Genomic DNA, 18,447 nt, shown 5'->3' on the forward strand with positions numbered 1-18,447 from the left:
TTCTCGCTCTAGAAATAAAATGTTTTTTAAGACATATTAATATCGTGTGGCCGACACCTTAAGAGACATGGAGGTGCTATGGAAAAAATATATATAAAATCTAGATACCTATCAAAGGCTTGCAATACTGGTATTTATTAACCCATAAAGTTTTGCCAACATAGAGTTTATCAAACCGTAAAACTCATACGTCTTAATAAAGAGATTCTAGATTTGACTCACTATAGATCATCTTCCCTGAGGATATAGTTAAGGTGCGTGCAAGCTGGTGTGAACCTCAACTCCTCCCCAAAAAAAAATTCATAAACATTATAAAACGATACTTAAACTCTTAATTTAACCAATCTTTTAAAGAAAAAGGGAAAAAAAGGAAAAAAACAAAACAACACCCGATACTTTGCCTCCTCCCCCCTCCAAAAAAAAATGCTTCAAATAGATGGAGAACTTTGAACCATTTGAGAGGATGCATCCATATTTGCATAAAAGAAACCTCTCGGTGTATTTCTTCTTTTATTTCTAGAGATAACAATATTTTCACTCACTAACTCGGGGTGTGGCTCAGTTGGTAAAAAACCAACACTTCCACGTAAGAGGCCAAAGTTTGAATCCCCTCGGGGCCATGGTCAAAGCTCTGCCATAGCAAAATCCCTTTTTGACCGATTATTATTTAAATAAATTACTTATTTAGATTAGTTTTCTTATTTTTATAAAATTTTTACTTGACATATGTGAATATTTTTCTAGATTTTCTACTAAAATATATACCAAAGTTGTTAAATTCTTAATTTGAAACCTAACCCTCACAAATAAAATGGTAAATGTGTCGAATGACTGTATTCAATCAGTATTCATACTCATTTATAAGATACTTTAAAAAAAAAAAAAGAATTATCCAACTATATATATTCGAAAACCAATAGATCATTATCTAAATCCGTCTGAATAAAGTAGGATGTTGATATGGTATTGCTACTATTCGACCCGGAATCGATCTGTTTACACCCCTATTGAGGATATCTTGGTTCATTCCTGCCCTTAAAATAAAGTATCTTTTACACTCAAAAAAATAACACATGGATAGGTTACGCTTTTTAAAATGCTAACCTTACATATTGTAACCTAATCCTAACCCTGAATCTAAAATTACAGTGACGAGTTGGCTCGGACCATATTAGATACCTAACCTTGTCCCTATGCTTGACCCTCATATCCATAGAATAATGCATAATTTTATATTAGTCTCCTACTTTATCCCCTATACATACACATTTAAGGGGAGAAAGTTGAGATGGGTTTTATGGGCTAGTCGTATTCAAACACTCAATCTTGATTTAGCATATCAATCATAACTACCAATCAAATTGATAAATAAGGTCAATTTGCAATTTAATTGACAATATAATTCTAAACGTAAGTTTGTAAATATAAAAATGCAATAGTGTGGTTGGTAAAAACTTGTATCATCCAGGAAAGTTGGTACTAAAAGAAGGAATTTGTTGGGTCAAAGTACTAAAAAATTTAAGGAGTAAACATAATAATATACAACTTCTGATGGTGTATATATAATTTTTTTATAAATTAAAAAATGTTTTGACAACTTTGAGATTATCTCCCTAAGAACTATCTATAGTGGATTATTCCATTGTCATTGACTTTCTCCGCTAATCATTGTCAATCAAAGAACAGTTTCTTTTTCACTCTTGGGATTCCCCCTAGCCAGTGGCTCATTTCTCTTTGGTTTCTCTTTCTTAACCCTCTTATTATGTTCCACCTCTTTGACCCCACTAGGTCTTTTAATGTTTCCCTATTCCTTTGCCTTTGATTTATGACAAAGTTTCCATGATATGCAGGTTTAATGCATGACCCTATGGAATCTCAACACCCAGATCCCCATCCGAATGACGATTTTGCTTTATTGTTGGGGGTGTCAGTGGAGATCACCAATGTTAATTGATCTTGCCACGTCGTTTAACTGGGATATGGTATTAGTTGAGAACCACCTCAACCAAAAAAGATATCTGCAACAACAGTGGTGAGATCCCTGGTGAGTGCATGGAATATCCCCAAGTGATTGATGTTTATTAGATCAGACCGCAAGCCTTTCTAATTCAAATGGCCACGATGGAAGAGTTGAATCGAGCTCGTACAAAAGGACTCTGGCTAGTCAAGAACTCTCTTATTGCCTTCCTCAAATGGAGCCTTGATACTCCCAACACTCAGTCAAAACTTCTCGAGTTTTCAAATCTAGGCACACTTCCATTATCTTCTTCCGGATATGTACAACATGTCGATTGCCTCCTTGATAGCAAAAGACAGTGGTTCTTTTGTGGATGCTTGACTCCCTCTTTGACTACAAGACTTCAGTTGCCCATTACCAGTTGGTCTTAAGCATCCCATCCTCTCCCATCTTTGACCAGGCATGATTCTAAATCGTTTAAACAATATCCTATTTGGGCAGGCTTTTCCTACTCAATGCTTCCATCCTCCAACTTTGTTTGTGGAACTGTCGGACATGAAACTAAGACATGCAACCTTAAAGATGGTCCCAAATGTAAGGTAATTTATAACTGTTTCAATTTTAGTCTAGGTTGGTAGATTAGAATTGGTCATTGGGTGCTCTTGCCCGTGAACAAAGATTGCTTGGGTGCTCTTGCCCATAAACAAGGATTGTTAAGGGGTGCTTTAGCCCTACTTGCTAAACAAAGATTGTAAAGGGTTCTCTTGCCCCGTAACAAAGATTATTGTAAGGTTTGATTTCTACCCATTGTATTGAAAGAGAATCATTAGTTGAATACTCTCTTGAGGTCAAGAGAGGAGTAGACGTAGACTTGTATGATCGAACCACTATAAATCATGTGTTGTGGTTGCTTGTTATTGTCTAATTCGTTTGAATTTTCAATTTACATTGTATTTCCACACAAACTGCAAAATTAATCCACTAGTTGCAACCGATTCACCCCCCCTCTAGGTTGCACCTACAATTTTGAAATTCTATTGTGAAATCCCTTAGAATCCTAACCCGATAAACCTTCATTCAGGTCCACAAACCCAGATCACTAGTAGAAGACAATTGAACCTATAGACAGAAAATGAAGGAGACGATCGGATCACCATTTTAAACTTCAAGAGGAGAGAGAAAGTCACGTTGAAATGCTTAAAAAGGAGATTTTAGCATGCAAGAAAACCAATGCAAGAAGACTCCAATGCCAAAGTAAAGTATACCATTGAGTCAAACATATTTAGAGGTTTCTATCCTTCAAAGTCTGCAGGAAACCATGATTGTATGAAGAAGTTATAGGGGTAGTTAGTAGAGGCGGTTGGTCAATTTGACTGCCTACCCCCTACCCAAAAAAGCGTAATTTCGAGATTTTAGCTTTGGAAACCCTATATTATTGCTCATATTGTTCACAAATGAATTATTTATGTTCTTTTGGAGGTTGAGATCTTGAGAGAAGAGAAAGGTGAAGTGTTGAGTCAAAACATTGGAGTTTAAGGTATGTTGAAGTGCGGATTGCAGTGATTATCGTTCATGAAGGTAAGAAAACTCTTTCTTTTCATTTTCTACGGATTATTTAAGTTTGTGGTTGGCATTTATGGGGGAGAATGTTGGTAGATATCTTTTTAATTGTTGTTGAATGGTTGTTGAAGCATTATTTCATGTTTTCTAGTCTTTTTGAGTGTTGGTCGGTTTCATTTCACCCATTTGAGATTGATTGATTCTCTCTGAGAGGCCCACGAGCGACTCTTTGAGAACAAAAATGTGGCTTTTGTGTTGGAGATTAGGGATGTTTAGATGGTGTTTTTAGGACATATGTGTTGTTCTATTGAAGCCCCCAAAAGTCCCCAAAAGATTGGGTTTCAAAATAGAGCAAAAGAAGCCATTTTTTGTTTGGAGCCCTAAGGGCAATCAATTGGTCCCGATGAGCTTGACTGACCGGCCATCCCTAGGTCCAATTGGTTGACAAACTTTTCTGTTCGCTCTTTACCCGATTTTGTTCCAATTTGTAATCAAGCTATTCTTCATAATTTTGCTTGGCCTTGGGTGATTGTTTGGCCTTTTAAATTTCACATTTTTTGTTCTCTTGGAGATTACTAATACCATGTAGATGAGGGAGACAATCTCATATGATCATTTGTTTTAAATTCATGTGCCATTCATGCTTATTATATTTGTGTATGATTGTGCGACTTTGTTATAGGGCATGCACGCATGGGTTGCAACATAAGTTTATATTTTATTTATTTATTGTTAATGACTTTCATTTAGAATTATAATGATAATGATGTGAAATCCAACCCTATCCTAACCTTGACCTTGACCCGGAAACCCTGTTGTTTGTAGATCCGAAGACCCGGAGTAAAAGAAGAAGCCAACTATGGGCCATCTCAGTGGAAGACATGGTGTTTGACCCAGAACCCATGGAAGTTGATGATGGTGTTCCATACTTGGAGGCTTGTTCATAACTAGAAAGGAAACTGCAGCTTGTTGAAGATGAGTCAAGTTGATGGACTTAAAGTATAGTTGGACATGATTCGAAGGCATTTTTCTATACTAGGTAAATCATATGTTGTGTTGGGAGAAGCTCATTAGGTTTGGACTTGAGTTGGGCCTTCAATTCCCTGTCTTGGCCTTGCTAACCAGCTTGGTCGACTGGGTGGTCGATTGGGCCAATCGACCAACAGAGCCAGAAATCCGAGAAAATCCTCTGTTAGGGTTTTTCTCTTTCTATTTAAGTGAACTTCGTATTTCTTAGTATCCTCTGCCTCCAAAACTCTCAGAGAACGTGGGAAGACTCTCTCAAAGCTTTCCTTGGTGAACTCAAAGAACTTTTGCAAGATCTCAAGCTTCTCATCTCCGATTCTTCAATCTAAGGTTAGTGATCTCTCTCGTGTCATATAGAGCTACTTCTTCTATGATCTATTCTTTATGATTGAGACTATAAAGATGATGTTGCATTCTCTGTTAGCAACCATCACTTCATTGATCTCCTTCCATTCTTAAGGTTTTATGATCAACATAATGATCTTAACCCTAACCCTTGTAAAACCCTCATGAAACCATGATCTCCCTTTTTGATTCAATTTCTTAGCATGATTAGATCTGTTTTTCATGATGGACTTGTGTATGACTTCTGATTATCTTCTACTAGAATGAGATTTAATCTTCTTTAGTTTTCCTTTGGATTTATAGTATATTTTTCATCAAAAACTATGGATTTTTACCAAATTAGAGAGTCATGATTTCAAATTGGTAAGTAATGTTTTTGATCATTGTTAGTGGCTAATTTATACTACTTTTGTATTAGAATACTGTTCTAGAGGTTTCCTCCAAGTTTCGTAGAGTTTCAAATCTTGTAGATTGAGTTTCGGATCAAAATTCACATTTTTGCTTCGTACTGACTCAGGTGGTCGACTGGACCAGTCTACCAACCAATCGACCAAGCAAGTCAGTAGCTCTTTTTTTCACTCAATTTGATTCGTTTGATTTCCAATCTTTTAGGCCTCTTTCCTAATGTTATATCTATGATTGTTTAGGGTTTATTTGCTAAGTTTGAAACCTCTCTCTTTGATATTTGGATATCCATCAAGCTATTTAAGGTAAGGACAGTTATTTCCATAATTACATATATTGCGTGAATCTTAGTTTCTATTTTGGATTATATTAGATTCACTTCTATAAATATATTTTCTTGTTATTCTATTACTGATGTAAGTATGTTGACTACAGTAGCATCATGTCTAAGTATTCTTTTGATTATGAATACTTATTATTATCAGTTACATATGCGATTGATCATATTTATGTGAATCTTTTTATGTGATGAGATATTGGTTGTGCATGTGGTGACTGATTTGAGAATGTGAATGATTAGGTATGATTTGGGATTGGGAAGTGTCTTTTTGACATTTCTGTCCTTGGACATCAGTGGGAATAATATGGGATGTTTCCAATGATACCCTTTGACATTTTCTCAAATTATTGATTGTCATACCTAGGGCTGTCTAGCAGTGTTTGGCTAGGATGTCCCCGATATATCATACCTGATTCAGAAGGATATTGAGACCGAACGACCCGTGGTAGCAATGGGGATTCATGGGCGCTTAAGACCGGTGACCAATCCGTGAGATGACATGAATTACATTGTGGTTACTCGTGAGAGACCATTTACTGGTAGGGTTGCAAATAGTAGACTCGGTCTCATGGGCGCTCAAAACCGGTAACTAATATGTGAGGGGACATGAGAGCTCCCGTCCTGTTATTTGTGGATGACCAGTAGGGTTGATGAGTCCGTAGTCATGGACTATATTGACTCTAGTGTGAATGATACCGGAAAGGATCGCAGGGGGCGAGGAATGGACGTAGCTGGATCTGAGTTGATATGACTAAGTAGATGACTTGCATTGGGCTTGGTTTTCCTTGACATGCGCCAATACTTAGACCAATGGTGATGTGAGAGAGCAGTGACTTATACCCCAGCCACGAATTGTCCTAAGGGATGAATGACCCACTACCAAACGACGTTGTATGATTGAGACTTTCCTAAAGAAGCATGGTGCTATGACTTAAAGCATGTCTGCCTATAGAGATCAGCATACATAGGATTAGATTCATACATTCATTGTTTGTTTCATATCGCATTGCATCATGTTATGTTCTACAATCATGTTATTTATGTTGTGGATTAACTTGCCTTGCTGAGTTATTTTGAATTCACTCATTTTTGTGCAATCTCTTTTGTTAGACTACTCTATAGATACTGAATACTGTGAAGAGCAATATGAGGAAGTGCAAGCTGAAGAAGCGTACTATACGCAAGGTGTTGGCTACAACGAAGATTACATTGCTGATTTCTCATTTGATCATGACACGTACCATGATTAGCCCTAATGTGGAGTGGGAATGTCCGAGTTTGATTGATGAAGTCTTCGTAACACGGTTTACTAAAGAACATGGAATGGATCAAACTAAGAACTAGTAATGTTTCGACATTTTCATTTTTGTCGTTATTTAGTTTAGTGGGGTTGAAGAAAGGGCATAAAGGTATTTTGGTCACAAAGATGTCTAAGTTAATAAGATGTATTTATTTGGTCTTTTTAGAAAACCACAGTGGAGCCAAGCACAACATGTCATTTCATTTTCAATTTTCCACCAATTTTTTTTTTCATTTTCAAATAAAAATAACTTATATCAAAGTCTCAAGAGGTCAAAATAAAAATTACCTAAAAATATTTATACTAGGCATATACATTCTCTTTCCAAAAATTAAAAAAAGAGGTATACCTTCCCACGACTACTGGGTAAGTCAACTTGATGCTCAAGAATATGAGTATGAGTAGTGAAATAGGATGTCATATATTATAGAGTTTTTTACTTGTGGGTCTCTTTAGTAGACCATAAACTAATATTGGATTCCCTTAATACAATATATTACGTGTACGTCTCTAGTAGACTAACATTATTATTCGCTGTTAAGTATATTAAAATTTTAAATGTGGATGGACAAAAATGTCCCTCAAGTTATTTAATACATTGTGTTATTTATTTATTTTTCTTTATATATATTTATTTATTTTTTAAAGCAAATAATTAACTTTAATGACCAATTATCTTTTTTTTTAAAACCATATATTAACACAATGTATTAAATAACACGAGGGACACTTTAGTCCCTTCACGTTTAAAATTTAAATATTCTTTACAATGATTAATAGCCATGATATTTTTGGTTGTCTGAGGTTTGTTCAGCAACTTTGAATGCTTTCTAATATAATGAATGATCTTTTCTTTACTTAAAAAAAAAAAACATGATATTAATCTGTTTGGGAGTTGGGATCCACACATAATATATTTTATTAAAAATATTTAATATTAATTTATGATTCTGAAGGGCCCACACATATCGAGTTTCAAATCTCATCGGTGACAAATTCACACTTGGAAATAGAATATTTGAAATAATTTTCGAGTATTTATGTTTCTTTTTGGCCAGTTATCTCTTCAAATGTTCCTTGAAATAAACAGATATTTCATTAAAAAAATTAAATCTTTTATTTATTTATTTTTAATATCCAATCATCGTTTAAGATAAGGTGTGATGGTGCTATCAACTTCAAGCGTGTCCGACGAAATCATGCTGCCTTCCTTTCCTAAAATTCGTGATTCGTGACGGGTACACTCTATCGGGGCCCTTCTCGTTAAACTTTCCCGGACACGCCACGCTTCGCTTCGCTTCCTAGAGTTTTTATTAATGTGAGACACGACAGATTAATTATGAATTGGTGACGGCGATTTGGATCTTTGCCTGTTTTTGCTTTTCTTTTCCCGAATTCGACGGCAAGATTCGAAAAAACTTGCCGGATTCCGGTGGCACACCTTGTGTCTTCGTCTCCACCCAACCTATCTGCTCAACAACAACGATAACAGCCTCTTTTTGACTTCAATAGTGCTTCGTGTGATCAGATTCGATTTGAATTTGAAAGGTAATTTCGCTGTTGTTTTCCTTTTCCAATGAGGTCTCAATTCGTTTCCAATGAGATCTCAATTCGTCTATGTTCCCAATTGGAGATCAATAACGATTTCTTGCATGTTTTGTCGATGGTGTTCTTACCTGTGTATCTTGAGGTTCAGCTTCAGTTTCTGTTTTGTTGGAATTGGGTTACACTTTATGGCTTTTTATTTATTTGGAGAATTTTTGGGAAAGTGATTGGTTTCATCATCGTTAGGTAAAAGGTGCATTCTTGCTGGTGTGATACAATTCTGTGATTCTTCTGTGGCATTCTGGTTTTGGTTTTGGTTTTTGGATACTGAGTTAAAAGTTAATTGACCCAACTTTTCTCACTTTTAACTAGGTTTTGTCTTTTTAAGATCACCTGGTTCTGTCAGGGGTGTGCTTATTGTGGTTAGCTAATTGGTAGTAAATTTTTTGATATTTGATTAGCCAAATTGAATTTTGACCTGGTACTGACATATAGGAAGCATCTAAATCTCAGCTTGGATTGTAGGATCCCAAATATCCTGGAATTGTTTGATCTATAGAGTCACTGTTGAATCCTCCTGCTTCAATTCCATCAACCAATAGGAATGTGGATATCCACCTAATGCTGTGGAGTTTGAAGTTTGGCTTCTATTCATATTCCAGAATTAGTTGCCTTGGCTGAAGTATAACCGGATAGTTTTGAGCTACTCATTGTTGCTGAATTCAATTCAAAAGTAGAGCAATTGAGTGCATTTGACTCTCATAATCGATACCAATCTTTAATTTATATGTGGTCAAAATTTGTTTTTTGGTCATTTTTATATTCTTCTAGATTTCTTACTCATTTTTGTTTTGGGACAATGTAGTGGTAAACTCAAACAAGAGAAAACCAGTGGAAGATTAGATTGCAACAAGAGTTCAGCTAGACGACAGATCAAGTATGATAAAAAACCATATAACTCGTCATAAACAATTCTAAGTTTCTAACAGCCTGAAATTCCAGTTGAATAAACAATTCATGCACTAGAATCCTTTTGTGGGTATGATTCTTAATAAATGCAGTAGATGAAGAATGTGAATTAGGGTCTGAGTTTGATTGACAGATCTGAGGTAACAGGGGAACCCTTGTGAAGGTATGATTCTTAAAACTCAAAATCTTACACAATTTGATATTAAAAATTCTATGCCTCTTAAACTGAAACAGAAATTGACATGCAATTACTGGGAGAAGATAAATAAAAGTATGATGATGAATAGCAACCTGATCTGCAGGCCTGGAGTCACCAAAAATGTCACCACAACAGGGAGGCTGCATTACCAACAATACCAAGAAAGCAATAACCAAATTCATCACTCATAGTGCTTATCTTTTCATCTCCCTACCTCATTCTCTGTTTTTGAGATCTGTTGATTCGTAGAAGAGAAGAGAGTATGCATGCTACAACTAAAAGCCTGCGGTAAAAGGCTTTGTGAAACAATGCATGGCCCTTAAATATGTCTAAGTTAAAAACTCAAAACATGAATCAAACTAGTCTGAAAGCTCCTCCACACAGTAGCTTGCCATGGACTCTTGGAGGTTGTCTACTGCCACTGAAACTTATCTGCCTAAATCAAAACTATACTCTCAGAGACCTTGTCTAACCCAATTAAAACATGACGATAACAACTAAATAAATAGGTCTCTAGCTTAACTAGCTGAGTTTATCCATATTCATTCTCCTTACCCATGTTTTAAGTCCAAAGTTTTTTACGTTCTGAAATTAACTTTAAGATCTGTTTTGAAGCCATCTAAATCTGCAATCCTAGCCCTTTTGTTGGTCTTCCACTGCAATGATGTTTTTTCTCATTTATATGCATCAATTCTCCCTGGCTTGGACCAAAATTGGACTACAATTGTGGAAATGACGCCAAATAAGATTCACAACAACATCTTTTGATATGGAGATGTTGACTTCCGTTGAAGTAGAAGAAGAAAATCAGCAACACTCATCAGCTTCTGTGACGATTACGGGGAATAAGGACAAACCAGAAGCAAGGGAACCAGAATATGATGCTGTATCAGTAGACTGGTCCATTGGATTTCACTCCGACCCCAAAAAGGGGTGCAGTGGTTTTGATCCAGCATCAGTTGGACTTAATTAAGTTAATTATTTCAGCTTTAATTCATAGTCTTTCTAATCGTTTTAGTTTTCCTATCTAGAAAAGAGTTAGATTTTGGTTTGAGTTTTGTCTTGAGTTTCATATTTCAAGTAGGATTTTCCCCCCCTTTTAAATACATGCTTGTAACACCCAGCAGAGTTTACAGTGAATTGAGAGAGAAATTGCGTGTTGTTTGAGAATAAAATTGTGGATTTCTTTCTCCCATCTCCTGCATATTTCCCTTCTTCCTATTCTTTTCTAGTTTTAGTTCTGCCATGGCTCACCGTAGCAGCGTATTCCTAAGGTTCACATCGAAATATCAAAATGTCAAGATATCAAGAGATCTCATCTGGTATATGGTTTGGTCAAACATGCAAATCAGTACAGGGAACAAATTGTAAAATTATAAAGCAATTCCAAAGATCAGAATTTAAAATGTTGAATTCTTCTTGAGATATGATATTGAACTATCTGACAGGGACTCAGAATCTGATAGGATGAAGTCAGGTAATTCAGATCTCAATCAGTCATGGTACTGATACCCTGATCAAGCATTAAGCAGATCCTTAACTGAAATCAGAATTGCAAGATAAATCGAGAAAATAGGAGATTTTCAACAAGCGGAAACAAACTTGGACTCATGAAAACAATTAAACAATAGGATATTTTATTGGGTATCTGGGTGTTGGAAACTGAAGCTAAATAGAAAGAGAGAGAGAGAGAGAAAAAAAACATATATATAGAAAGGGTATCATCAGTGACCGTCATAGCTCTACATATGCTTAAGAAAACTGAATACAGGAATTGAACTAAGTGTAAACTTTGTTCACCTCCTTAGGTTCAGTATATTGCTATTATACACATCCTAAAATGAAGGGAAACAGCTTAAAAAACAATGCTGGATTGTAGAGACCTAATCAACTCAACCAAAACTCTTATTAAAAATTAAATAAATGTGACTCTTAACTGAACTAATAAAGTACATCCTATATTCATTCTTCCTACCAGTATTTTGGGCTAATTAAAGTGGCTTCTTACGTGTAAAATCGATTGGACCAAAGGCTTGACATGTATTAAACCCTACCCAAGGCTTATTTCTGAATTAAGCCTTTTTCTTTGATTTATCTGCATCTGAATGAGTAAGGTGTCTGTTATCTTTCAGCTACAATGGCGTCTTCTGCAGACTCATGGATGAAGGAATTAAATGAAGCACAGAAACTTGCTGATGATATAAACGGGATGATTTCTGAAAGGAGTTCTTTTCCTCCATCAGGACCAGATACGCAACGTCATGCATCTGCGATTAGGAGAAAGATTACGATATTGGGGACCCGACTTGATAGTTTGCAGTCCCTTTTATCTAAGCTACCTACTAAGCAACCGATGTAAGTAATTTGGTTCAAATAGTTTCTGAATATTTAAAAAAAAAATGACTGTGTTTTGTAACTACATGAATTTTGTTCTTTTGTCTACTGTTAGTTTCTTCGAAGGTTTCCATACTCTTTAATGCTCTTCCCCATATTGAGGACGTTGGAACTGTACTATTTTCCTGTTGTCAAGACCATTAAAGCTACTATTGCTGGAAACCGTCACTATATAAGATCATTCTTTATTCAGACAAATTTATCTGTGGTGGTTAATGGTGGAATAACAGTTTATTTGATGATGGAAGAATTAGTAGGTACAAGTATAGCTGTAGAACAGCACAGACCTTAATAAGCTAGGCTTTAGGCCCCCAGTACAATCACAGTGGATAAAAAGGCTCTGTTCCAATCTTTAAAATGGTGATTTATTTATCTTTTCCTCTAGGGGCTCAGTGTGTTGGATCACTTCCAAAATGTAGCAGTTCAGTCACTTACACTTTTTTGTCCTTGGTAGATTCTTTATAATGAGGTAGTGGTTTTTAAATTTCTTGTTTTAGCTTGCTGAGATGTTTCCTGTAGGGAATTTTCCTTTAGTGATGCATTGTGGTTGCTATATTGCTGACATGGGCTCACAAGATTTTTGAACCTTTTAAGCTTAGAGCTTGATGGGTAGTCAAAGTAGAAATATTAGGTTATAAAGTTGGGAAAAGGGGAGGGGGTGTTCTTATGTTAAAGGGAGGTTTCTTGGGATTGCAACTGAGTGTGTGTACTGAGAGAACCATGAAATAGCATTTAGTGAAAGATTGTAGAATGTAGAAAAAATAAAGTTTTCTCAATGTTATGGGAAGAACTTTTGAAAATGGTGATTTCTTAATATTTTTCCTCTAGAGGTTCACTGTGTTGGATCACTTCCAAGATATAGCAGTTCAATCACTTAAAACTTTTTCCTAATAGATACTTTGTAATGAGGTAGTGGGTTTTAAATTTGTTATTAGCTTGCTGAGATGTTTCCTCTAGGGACTTATGATGATTGCTATACTGCTGCCACAGGCTCACATGGTGTTTTAGGGTTATAATTGATCAGTAAGTAAAGTAGAAATTTTAGGTTATATTAAGGGGGAAAGTCAGATCAAAGGGAGGTGTATTCGGACTGCAAGAGAGGGGATTCCTGTGATGAGAGAACTTAATAGCTTTCAGTGAAAGATTAGAGAACAATTAAGGATTCTTTGTGGTGTTGAAATTTTTTTGAAAAATGTCAGAGAATGTTGTTAGTAAACTTCTCTTTTAATTTTTGAAATTAGTTTACTTGGACTTCGATGGTCACCGATGAGGTTTAAGCAAACAAGTCATCAAGTCGAAGGAAAACTGCAAGCACAAGTAATGCTGTCAAAGGAAGGTTCTCAACTAGTGAATAATTTTTATGAACTATGGACAGAAGAATCACTGCTAAAACCTCAAAAGTCACCAATGGAAGAAAGCCTTTGCAAGTTTCCTGAAATAGAAAAATGTAGAACATATCATTTTCCTCTTAATGTGTCGAGATTGTTCCTCTAACTGCTTCCATGATAACAACAACAAGCTATGACCTCCAAAAGTGTGGTTAAAGCACATCTAGACAAATAAAAAACATAATTTGACCTGAATATTTCTTGAGGGGGAAGTTAATTAACTAATGAGTATATTAGTACTCCACACGCATACAGTTATGATTATTTGTATCATATGATGCTCTGAAGTGCAAAAATTTATCCTGCCCACAAGATGGAGGTAAAAACATTCCTAGGATAATCTTGTCAAATCCAGAAAGTTCCTGAAGCTTAGTGTCTAGTGTAGTTGTGTACACATCTGTACGCTACATTCAGCTTTTCAAATTTCACTTCATCCATTCTTATTTGCAGGGTTTCATGTATTGGTGTATCATACCTGTGGATACATGTTGATGTCAGTGAGTATCAATAGATTTGATACAATATGGGCTGGTACTTATTTTTAAAAACAGTTTGCAGCTTCCTTGTATGGACCATTACAGGTTAATACAGTCTAATTGGAATGCATATAGAGATACTTGATACCTGTTTAAACCTGCAAACCAGAAACAATGAGTGAGATGAAAATGACAGCAACTAAAAGCATTGGGAACTTGTTTTTCTCTTTGATATGAGTTTTTTTTCTTCTTTTCTCTCTCTCTCTCTCTCTCTCTTATTTTTTTCTTAATTTTTTTAAGGGGGGTGGTATATGTATAGATATTCTACAACAAAGGTTTTTATGCTTCAAACCTGTATTTCATATCTATCCAAAGCACATCCTTGCATTTCTTGACTATTACCATCTCTATCTTTGGCATATTTTGCACCTCTTTGATATGATGTCTCTTAAAATCACTCTTGCAATATGATACGATACTTAAATACTTGATCATTGTCTACAAAGATACTGTTAGGACCGTGGGAGAATGCCATGTGGAGGAGAGAGAATGAGATTATCATTATCAACTGCTGGTGGATGGATTATAATAGGAGGGAAGATTTGAGAAGAGGCATTGGATATTTTATGTAAGGTTTGGGCAGCCTTTGGCCGAGGACACCATAGGGTGTAGGGGGTGACTGGCACCATTGTAACCATGTTGATTGGTCATTGAGTTTGTCTTTGCTTATTAGTAATTAATGTCTGTATTTGATCGCGGTGTCATAGAAATTGATATCAAAGCGTGTTTCAATCCGCGGGAAGATTTATGGTGACTGCATTCTCCATATCTTCTGGCAAAGGAGATGCACAAGAATGGATTCCAGAGGTAATACACTCTGTTAGGCATACCAAATTGAGTATGATTATCAATTGGGTGTGGCACTTCAACACCTGGAAGGGGATGCATTGGAGTGTGTATTAGAGAAAATGGCTGTGAGTTTGATTAGAAAAGTTTTAACGAGGCCCTGCAATTTGATTTCCATGAAGAAGTTGAGAGGAGTACTGGTGCTGCAGAGAACAACAAGATCACAAGTTTTGATGGCCATGCAGGGGCCGATGATACGCTTGAGAGTGAGCAAAGAAGTTTTAATTTCAGAGAAGAGAAGGTTGAGGAAGAACCACCAGAACAAGAGGCTGGCGAAAATAAATTTGGAAAGAAGTAGGTGGGGTGAAAAAATGCTAGACTGTGGAACTGTTGGCAGCAGATGGGTTTTGGGCAATTGTGAATTGACAGCAGTGAGGCAAGAGGTCGAAACTCCGCATTTGGGGAAGGGGAGAAGCTACATTGATTCAGAGAGAACAACGGTGGGGCCACAAGGATTTCAGCGAAACCACCATGGCGGAGTATGGAGACAACAATGGGAGGAAGCGGATGGTTACACCACAGGAAGGAGGGGAATAACACTGTGATGTGCAGGCGGTTACTTAGAGACTCCATAACTGATATTAACCACCTCCATTTGATCACGACGCAAGGGGAAGAGGCAGTTGCAGAATCAGCAGTTAGGGTTCAAAGGGAAAGATGTCGCAGGAGAAGAGAGGGGTGGACCGGGCGGTGGTTGAACCCCTCCCCTTGGTCGGGTTGATGTACTTGGGCCAGCAACAGAAATCAAGAAATTGGGTCCTGGGAAGTCCAACTAACTTAAACGATGAAAGCTCAAGTCACGGGTCCATAAAAGGTTATAAATCCAGGTTCATTGCCTTATTTCTAAAATGGGAAACGAATAACTTATGAAATAAAGGGTTGGAGAAGGGTGTGCAGTGCAAAATTGATTTGTGGAGTTGCACCGTATTGTCATTTTGTTCAGTGGAACTTGGAAAATTCTCAAGTGATTCCACTATCCCGGCAGCTCATCATGTGAATCCACACTTTGAAGTTATATGCTCGCTTCCTTCTTTTCAAGTTGATGTACCCAATGATCACCAAAAAGTAGAAATCAGAGAACTAGGATAGTATAGATAGGAGCACAGAACTGAAATCTATAGTTCTGATTGCTTAGCAAGTTGACTGCATATCTCAAAAGGTTGATCTTTGTCAGCATCTATCACTTGTGCCACAAGCTACTGGAGAGGGGTTTTGTGTTTTTAATGCTATAATATGTAAAATATCTATTTCCAGAACCAGATTTCATATGGTTAATGTTTCATGAGCATAAAGCTAGGTGTTCATGGTATCTGGCTGACATGCCTGCTATTTGGGTGTTTGTCCAGAATTGGTATTAAATTGTCAAGGAGAATGGTGTTTACATGTTTTGTAGTTGTAGGTGATGCTACGATAATACTTGTAATAGTGGGGAGTCTTAAGAATTTGAAGTCTACATGTGCCAAGACTTGTGGGGTTTATTGTGCTAGTGGCTGGTTAGTGGGATGTTCCCAATGTAGAGAACTTCCTATTTGTAGGATGGTTTATTGAGACTGAGAAATGGGGGTACCCAGTGCACGAGGATCCCGCAACTGCAGGATATGGGGAGGGCCAAGAAGAGATCACTATGCTATTGTTCCTCCTGAACTCCTGGTTTCTTCTGTTCCCAGCTTGGATCTCTTTTATGGGTACCTATGTAAACTATGGATCTTAGCTTCAAAATCAGCCACGATGCATCTGTTTCTTAGTCCGAGAGATTTCTAAATGTAAAATATTAATCTGTCAGTTTGTACAGTATGGCATCATCTTCGTGCTTGGGTTTGCATTGCTCGTGCAACAACTAAGTGGCACTGATGCAATGAATGAAGTTCTTCATGTCTTTTATCATTACCATAACAATTTTTCATTGTTCTTGTATGTCTTTTGAACTCCAAACTATTTCCGGTTGACATTTGTTTTGACCTTCTTTTTTTACTATGCATGACTATAAAGAAGTTTTGCTTGCAGCTATCTATCTAGAACGAGATTTCTTTTGTAGCATCTCAGACTTTTAGTTTTGGCTAGGCTTTTCAGTGGCTCTACTTCTTGGCTTCTGGCCCAACTTTCGGGGAATATGGAAGTTAAAAGTGTGTGGCCAATGAAAACATTTGTTCATCTTCAATCTTTGCTGCTTTTGGATCTTATCTTGATAAAGATTCTTAACAAAATGTTTTTTTTGGTTGTCCCCATGATCCCCAGTACTTGGCCTTAGAAGCCAAGAGAAAGCCTTGAGAAGCTTAGTCAAATATAAACATTATGAAACCAATGTTAGCATTTTAAGCAATGATGTGTCACCTACTGGAAGGATTGGTAATGCTCTCTTCAACAATATCACCCTGCCCATTCCACAACAACCCCCCCCCCCCCCCCCCCTTTTCTTTCTTCTTCCTGTGCACCCTAGTAAACGGGACTTTGAAGCAAAGGCCATCATAGTTCCATACTTCCATAAAATTAATTTTCACTGGTTGAGTTTTCAGAATTTCATCAGAGGGGGCTAACATGTGAAAGAAGGCAATTCGACAGCCATTGATCTCCTCATTTTTTTTTTTTTGGGGAGGGGGGGGAGGGGTGGTGGGGGATGTCCAGCACAATTTAGCTCTCTTAGTATATTTATTTTCCACGAAATCCTTTCTTGAGGCTATTAATACTGTACATTGTTTTATTTTATTGGATTTGGATATACAATATCTGTATCAATACTTGGGGCTTTAAATTTGTATCACCCACAACTATTTTGTTTGATTACATCATCTGTTCCTTACCTTTGCTCAACTTTTTTCTTCAAAATCCCAGAACTGAGAAGGAGATGCATCGACGCCAGGATATGCTTGCAAATTTGAGATCCAAAACCGATCAGATGGGCTCTGCGCTGAATATGTCGAATTTTGCTAATAGGGACAGCTTGCTAGGACCAGATACAAAGACAGATGCTATGGCCAGAACTACTGGCTTGGACAACCATGGTCTTGTTGGACTTCAGCGGCAAATAATGAGAGGCAAATTTCTATTATATTAAAAGATCTTTCTTCTCTCTCTCCCTCTATCTCTCCCCCCCCCCTCCCGGCCGGTTTCTTTCTCTCTTTCTCTGGCATGCATGATTTGAATAGATTTATGGGCTCGTATTGGAAACAGAACAAGATGAAGGTCTTGAGAAATTGGAGGAGTCAGTTTTAAGCACAAAGCATATTGCATTGGCTGTGAACGAGGAACTTGGCTTACACGCTAGGCTTCTTGTATGTTTTCTGAAGATGCTTTTCCTGCCTTTTGTTTTGTTCTATGCATTTGTTATTTTCTCAATTCAATGCTGCATTCGTGAACTTTCATGTCTCGTTTCGCCTCAACTATGCAGGATACCTTGGACCAACATGTGGACTCGACAGACTCCAGACTACAGGTTACATTCAATTCTAGTTGGTCACAGAAAGAATTGCTTTCATGTGCATGAATACATCTAATATTGTTGAATACATACAACATGCACTAATAATATTGTGCTAGTACAGATACAAGGGCAGATTCTAATATACGTTAATATCCTAAAAGTTTGTCATAATGTAGTGATGGAATTTAATTAGACAGTAAAATGTTTTAAAGCCCAAAC

At 36.8% G+C, this 18,447-nt stretch overlaps 1 protein-coding gene across 1 annotated transcript; it reads left to right on the top strand.

The window, feature by feature from the left end:
* The first annotated feature begins 8,140 nt into the window (after positions 1 to 8,140).
* LOC149016087 (syntaxin-52-like) lies at positions 8,141 to 18,447 on the top strand. Its single transcript, XM_089157224.1, has 5 exons — positions 8,141 to 8,481; positions 11,779 to 12,001; positions 17,640 to 17,842; positions 17,979 to 18,079; positions 18,196 to 18,447. The coding sequence occupies exons 2-5, from the start codon at positions 11,784 to 11,786 to the stop codon at positions 18,289 to 18,291; spliced, it is 618 nt and encodes a 205-aa protein (XP_089013350.1). The 5' UTR covers positions 8,141 to 8,481; positions 11,779 to 11,783; the 3' UTR covers positions 18,292 to 18,447.

Source organism: Hakea prostrata, chromosome 5 (genome assembly GCF_041222555.1).
Source record: "Hakea prostrata isolate BN-2017 chromosome 5, UWA_Hpros_2, whole genome shotgun sequence".
Classification (NCBI taxonomy): domain Eukaryota; kingdom Viridiplantae; phylum Streptophyta; class Magnoliopsida; order Proteales; family Proteaceae; genus Hakea; species Hakea prostrata.

Excerpts from the sequence above, each read along its gene's own strand:
- LOC149016087 (XM_089157224.1), top strand. The coding sequence starts at position 11,784 with ATGGCGTCTTCTGCAGACTCATGGATGAAGGAATTAAATGAAGCACAG. Across the intron at positions 12,002-17,639 it reads CTACCTACTAAGCAACCGAT|AACTGAGAAGGAGATGCATC; the intron begins GTAAGTAATTTG and ends TCAAAATCCCAG. Across the intron at positions 18,080-18,195 it reads GCTTACACGCTAGGCTTCTT|GATACCTTGGACCAACATGT; the intron begins GTATGTTTTCTG and ends TCAACTATGCAG.